Source organism: Sinocyclocheilus grahami, unplaced genomic scaffold, assembly GCF_001515645.1.
Source record: "Sinocyclocheilus grahami isolate Dianchi unplaced genomic scaffold, SAMN03320097.WGS_v1.1 scaffold290.1, whole genome shotgun sequence".
Classification (NCBI taxonomy): Eukaryota; Metazoa; Chordata; class Actinopteri; order Cypriniformes; family Cyprinidae; genus Sinocyclocheilus; species Sinocyclocheilus grahami.
Window position 1 is genome coordinate 24,783 of NW_015505469.1, and position 6,024 is coordinate 30,806.

The following is a 6,024-nucleotide window of genomic DNA, read 5'->3' on the forward strand; positions in this document are numbered from 1 at the left end:
TACTCCACCCATAATGAAATGGATAATGCAGTTCTGGTGTCTTCAGCCTATTCGATTGCGTTACTTTATTCATTTCACGGAGCTTCCGGGACTCGCGTGTGGCGCGGAAGAGAGTCACGCCTCTTCCAGAATTACCCGCCAACTTCCAGACTAAACTCCGCGCTAATTCAAATAATCTAGGACTTCTAATACAGTTTGGTCAACATGTGTATACTCAACCCATAATGAAATGGATAATGCAGTTCTGGTGTCTTCAGCCTATTCGATTGCGTTACTTTATTCATTTCACGGAGCTTCCGGGACTCGCGTGTGGCGCGGAAGAGAGTCACGCCTCTTCCAGAATTACCCGCCAACTTCCAGACTAAACTCCGCGCCACACGACTGAGACACAGCCACACACATTCACTCACAGCGGACTCGGGCACAGTATACACTCACACCCCCTCAAATCACTGCGAGCTCCACACAATGCGCTCCAAGGTACAGTAAAACATATCAGCTCTTGTTTTCTATTGATCTGAAAGTACAGCTGCTGCGGTGTGTGTGGGTTTGTGTTTATGAATGAATGAATGCATGCATGCATGCATGCTCTCGTGGCGTGTGTGAAGTTTGTTTCAACGCTATAAAGGTGAAATTAACTGCTCAAAAGATTAATCACGTTATTTATCTGTTTGGGACATACATGTTTGTCCCATAAAAAAAAAAATCAACTGTTTGCTGGTTTATTAAACTTGTAGGCGTGTGTTTAGTGGGGGCAGGGGTCGCCCCAATCTTTACAAAGCATCTAATCAACATTTGTTTATAATGAAATATGTATCAGTATCCTGTTGTTGACCCAGTAAAGTTTAAATACAATTTCTCAATAACTTGATCTTGCAAAAATAACTGTGTACAAATAAATAAATACAATAATTTAAGTTGCACAGCTATACTAGAATTCATGGCCTCCAGACATAGAAGAGGTTTCACTTCTTCTCACCCATCTGCACTCCTTAATTTAACATTCTGATTTCCAGACTTTACCCACTTTAAATTGCCATTGCTTGCCGTGTAGAGAAATATTAGAAAGTATACAGGGCCTGTTACTGTTTCCAAGATGCATGTCTCAAACTGACCTCCACAGCAAGCCAGACTGAGCAGGTTTATCATGAATGTGTTGTATGTTGTTGTGCACAGAGGCAGCAGGCGAGGTCTCCCCGCTCCACCAGAATGAACCTGCGCAGTTACAGGAGCACCGCTGTGCTTCCTATGGAAACCTCCTCCTCGGACGACAGCTGTGACAGTTTTGGATCTGATGGTTTTGGGACCTCGGTATGACATGAACTTTTCCATACATTAAACTGACCTTGCAGATGCTCAAAAGATCCAAGACCGTTCTCTATACCTCCCTCTTAAAGTCATACCTCCCTCTTGAAGATCATGTTTTGGTTTGTTTTCTTCTAGAAGAGACAGACGAGAAGCTCTGCTCCGAGTGCGAAAGTGTTTAGCGTTTTACCCGTGACGGAGGAAGAGGATGCGTGCAGCGGTTTTGAGAACGGCCTGAACGACGACGTGACAGAAATGGTTCGTAACCACTGGAAACTCTTCAGTCTCTGCTTGTTGCTTTATCGTATACTGGCTTTTGAAAGGATGAATGTGTTCAATTAATCAAGTGGTTTTTCCTCGCAGAAGATGGACTCTGATTCTGAGACCTGTTCGCCTCCCAGAAAAACTCGCAAATCGTTCACGCTCCGAGTAGCCATGAAGTTCCCGAACAAACGGGCCAGTCCTTCAAAGCCAGTGTCGCCTGAGTCCAAACCCAAACCTGAACCTAAAGACCCCGAGTCTGACTCTGAGGGAGACAACTTCATGCTGAAGAGAGCGCTGAACATCAGAGAGAACAAAGCTATGGTGAGGAACTCTACTTCTACACGCCTGCATCCTGTGTTTAATTTAGGTATTTTTTTAAAAGGTAACTCGGTATGTATCCAACCCTGGATATTAGTATGCATTCATCTATTGCAGTTTGAATGTCATTCTTATGATGATTAGTTTGAGTATGAATCCAGTTTTAACAGAATTGCGATCTCTTCCTTGTAGCTTGCTAAGCTAATGTCAGAGCTGGATAAGGTTCCTGGACTCAATCCCAGGAGGGCTGCTTTGTCACAGGGCAATACGGTAAGACTTCAGAGTACTGTCGTTAAAAAACGATGACTAAAAATTGTATTAATACTACTGATGATACAATTATACTAATAATTTCTTAATGTCTACAATAGTTACTATGAATAACTTGTTTATGCTAATAATATTGATTAAAAATTACATTACTAATAAGAAATAATGCTTAATTTTATTACGAGCAATACAATGCTATGAATTTAGATTAATATTAGTTCTTGTTTTACCTTGGTTTGACTGAATTTTCTCTGTACAGCCTCGTCGTGTTCCTCGCCGCTCTCTGGATGCCGGCGGCGCTCGCCGGAGAAACCCAGAGCGAACGTCCCGTCCTCACACACGCTCCCGGTCACTGGTGGACGGACCACCCTCCCCTGCTCCAGAGGATGACCCTGAGGACCAATACAGCCTGGTCCGCAGAAACAGAAATTACGACGACGATGATGATGAAGAAGAGGTGCGTTACTTTAGTTAAAGGGTTAGTTCACCCCAAAATGAAAATTCTGTCATTAATTACTTGCCCTCGTGTCGTTCCAAACCCGTAAGTCCTTCGTTCATCTTCGGAACACAAATTAAGATATTTTTGATTAAACCAGAGAGCTCTCTGACCCTCCCATAGACAACAACGCAACTGTAATGTTCCCAGATCCAGAAACGCAGTAAGGACATCGGTACAATTGTCCATGTGACATCAGTGGCTCAATTTCAGTTTTGCGAAGCTACGAGAATACTTTGTGTGCAAAAATAACGACTTTATTAAATTCTTGAACTAAACCTTTAATATCAAGACTTTTTTTTTTTTTCGCTGTGCTGAAATTATAAACTTATGTTCAATAGTTTGGGTTGGTGAGTTAAATATTACAATTTAAAATAACTTTTTTTTTAAATATATATATATATATATATATATATATATAATATTTTTTAAATTGACGATGCAAAGCTGAATTGAGTATGATTACACCAGGCTTCAGCAGTAGCTCATTACAAGTAATACGAGTTATTTAATCGGATTACTTTTTTCAAGTAGCTAGTAAAGTAATGCGTTACTTTTAAATTTACAAGAAAATATGAGTTACTTTATAAGTGAAGTAACTTTGTTTTTCCATTTATTCACTGACACCTCTCCTGTTGGAGTGTTGAGAGGAATTGGGAGTGAGGTGCAGAGGTATCAGCCTGACGCTTATTCATTTCACTTTTAGTGTGACTTTACAGTTTCCAAAATATGTCAAATATACGTTTTTATATAATCAAATAAGTTATATATATATATAAATATACAGGTGCATCTAAAAAAAAATTATATTGTGAAAGTTTTTTTTTTTTTTTGTAACTTGTTTCAAAAAGTGAAACTTTCATATATTCTAGATTCATTACATGCAAAACATTTCAAAAGTTTTTTTTTATTTTGATTATTAGAGCTTGTAGCAAAAACCCAGTATCTCAAAATATTCGAAATATTTCCTAAGATCAATCAAAAAAAGGATTTGCAAAACAGAGAAGCTCAAGTTCTTTAAAGTATGTTCATTTCTGGACTCAATACTTGGTCGGGGCTTCTTTAGCACAAACTCCAGCATCAGTGAGGTGTGGCATGAAGCCATCAGCCTGTGGCTCTGCTGAGGATTATTGAGTTGATCAATTTAAAGCATCCTTGCTAAAAAGTATTAATTTCTATAATTCCAAAACAATTGTACTGAATCCAAGCTTTTGAAAGGTATAGTGTATTATATTACAAAAGCTTTATATTTCAGATAAATGCTGATCTTTCTATTCAAAGAATCCTGATGGGGAAAAATGTACTCGACTCTCTTTAATATTGATAATGAAAAATGTTTATTGAACCGTAAATCATCATATTAGAGTGATTTCTGAAGGATCGTGTGACGCTGAAGACTGGAGTAATGATGCTGAGAATACAGCTTTGATCACAGGAATAAATCACATTTTAAAACACATTCACATAGAAAAGTTAATTAAAATGGTGAAATGTTTCACGATATTACTGCTTTTGCGGTATTTTGGATGGGGAAAAAAATGCAGGCTTGGTGAGCAGAATTATAAAAACATAAAAAATCTTACTGTTCAAAAACTTGTAGAGTATTTGCTGCCTATCTAGACTGCATTTTAAAGCATCGTAGCTGTTTTGGGAGTTATTTTTCATGTTTTGTCAGTCACTTGGCTCTCGGTGAATCTATGAAAGTGTGACCGTGACCTCTGACCTTCCTCCACAGTTTAAAGAAGGAACTGGAGGAAAGCGAATAAAATGGTTGCCATGTTCGACGGAGTCCAACCATAACTGACGTCGTCCTCAAGTGTCTTAATTATGTGTGATTCTCAGAGCTTTAACCCCTTAAACCTGCTGCAGGTTCAATTTGAGTAGACCGTTATGAGTTGTCTACATGAAGTCCTTAAGTTTGCATTGTTTTAAATGTGTAATTTCTCAGAGGGAGTGTTTTTATCTCTGTACTGTATTGGAAACTTTGGAAATTGTTGGTTGCGAGACTTGTTCTCTTTGCTGTTTTTACCCTGATTTTTCCAGTCTGTAGGTTCTTTAGACGCTGTTATAACTGCACAATGTACTGCTGTCATACTTGAATAAAATTTGTGCTTTTTTGAGTCAATGGAGGGGAAAATTTGTTCATGTTGGTTTTGTTCTTTGAAAATCTTTTATACCTTTTTAAACAAGTTGTGTAATGTTAATGTTTTCCCTTACATCTTCAATAGATGTGTTTAATATAAATAAAGATTAGTGCTGTCAAACGATTAATTGCATCCGAAATAAGTTTGTTTGCATATGTTGTGCTGTTTATTTTTATGTATATATAAATACACACATGCATTTATATAGAAAAATGTTATGTTCATATAATATTTATATATTATATGAATGTAAATATACAGTATGTGTGTGATTTTATATATACATAATAAATATACACAGTACACATGTAAACAACGTTTATTTTGGATGCGATTAATTGTTTGACAGCACTATATATGCTAAGCTCTAATATTTTCGGGGGGTAGAATATCCAACGTGTGTTAAAAGACCGACAGTCTTTATTTTACTGAGTTTTTATTTTTCTACTTTATAAAAAAATTTGCTTCTACTTCAAAAAATTGGTTTTGTTGAGACTTTTTGGCAGTTAAGTTCTCAGGACAGTTGTACTAACTTGATATTTTCCATTTCATGAAAACATAAAGGAAATGTGTTTATAGACCGTGACACAAAAAAAATTAGCATCAGGGGTTCGAGTTCCCATATTTACCAAATTAATGGAAACCTCCTCTTACATCTAACATCAGAACAGCCCCTGCCAAACATTTCATATTACAGCAGCGAGTCCGCCTCGACATCTATTTCAGCAGAAATTCAATCAGAAAGGAATATTGTGGTGATTTGAGCATGCCCTTCGCTCTTGCCCCTCTGCCCCTGTGGGTTAAGAGGGCATAAGGAGGGGGGGCTATTACCCCGACCCCCTAACAGGAGCCCTGCAGAGGAGAGCGGAGTGCTGTGATATACTGCAGTCTGCTCGTGTCCCTCATTAGAGAGCTGCCACTAATGGTGTGGAAATAATTAGCAGACTCTAATGGGAAATCTTATACCTGTGAATCATTTTTCCCTGTTAAAGCTCTTTCACGACCCTCCGCTCACATGTTCTTTGCTTTTATCCTTCCTCTAATTCAGATCGCCACAGACTTAACGATTTTCTGACTTTAAACCCTGCTTTAGTATTATGCAGCTTTTGGGCATTCATAGCATGCTGTTGTATGTACTGTATGTACCATTACCATCATTGTACCACTAATTAAGTGTGCTGTGTGAAGCTGTGGACAGTGATAGACAACGCTATCTCATGACCAATT

General features: G+C 38.2%; 1 protein-coding gene across 2 annotated transcripts in view; it reads left to right on the forward strand.

Moving 5' to 3' along the window:
• The first annotated feature begins 205 nt into the window (after window positions 1-205).
• cdca7a (cell division cycle associated 7a) overlaps window positions 206-6,024 on the forward strand; it is a 13,447-nt gene continuing 7,628 nt past the window's right edge. The window contains exons 1-6 of one of the 2 annotated variants that reach the window (XM_016292650.1): window positions 206-480; window positions 1,177-1,311; window positions 1,444-1,563; window positions 1,669-1,890; window positions 2,080-2,157; window positions 2,417-2,614. In XM_016292650.1, the coding sequence (XP_016148136.1) occupies window positions 469-480; window positions 1,177-1,311; window positions 1,444-1,563; window positions 1,669-1,890; window positions 2,080-2,157; window positions 2,417-2,614 (765 nt within the window). In that variant the 5' untranslated portion in view covers window positions 206-468. The remainder of the gene's footprint in view (window positions 481-1,176; window positions 1,312-1,443; window positions 1,564-1,668; window positions 1,891-2,079; window positions 2,158-2,416; window positions 2,615-6,024) is intronic. The other variant, XM_016292651.1, reaches the window with a different exon arrangement.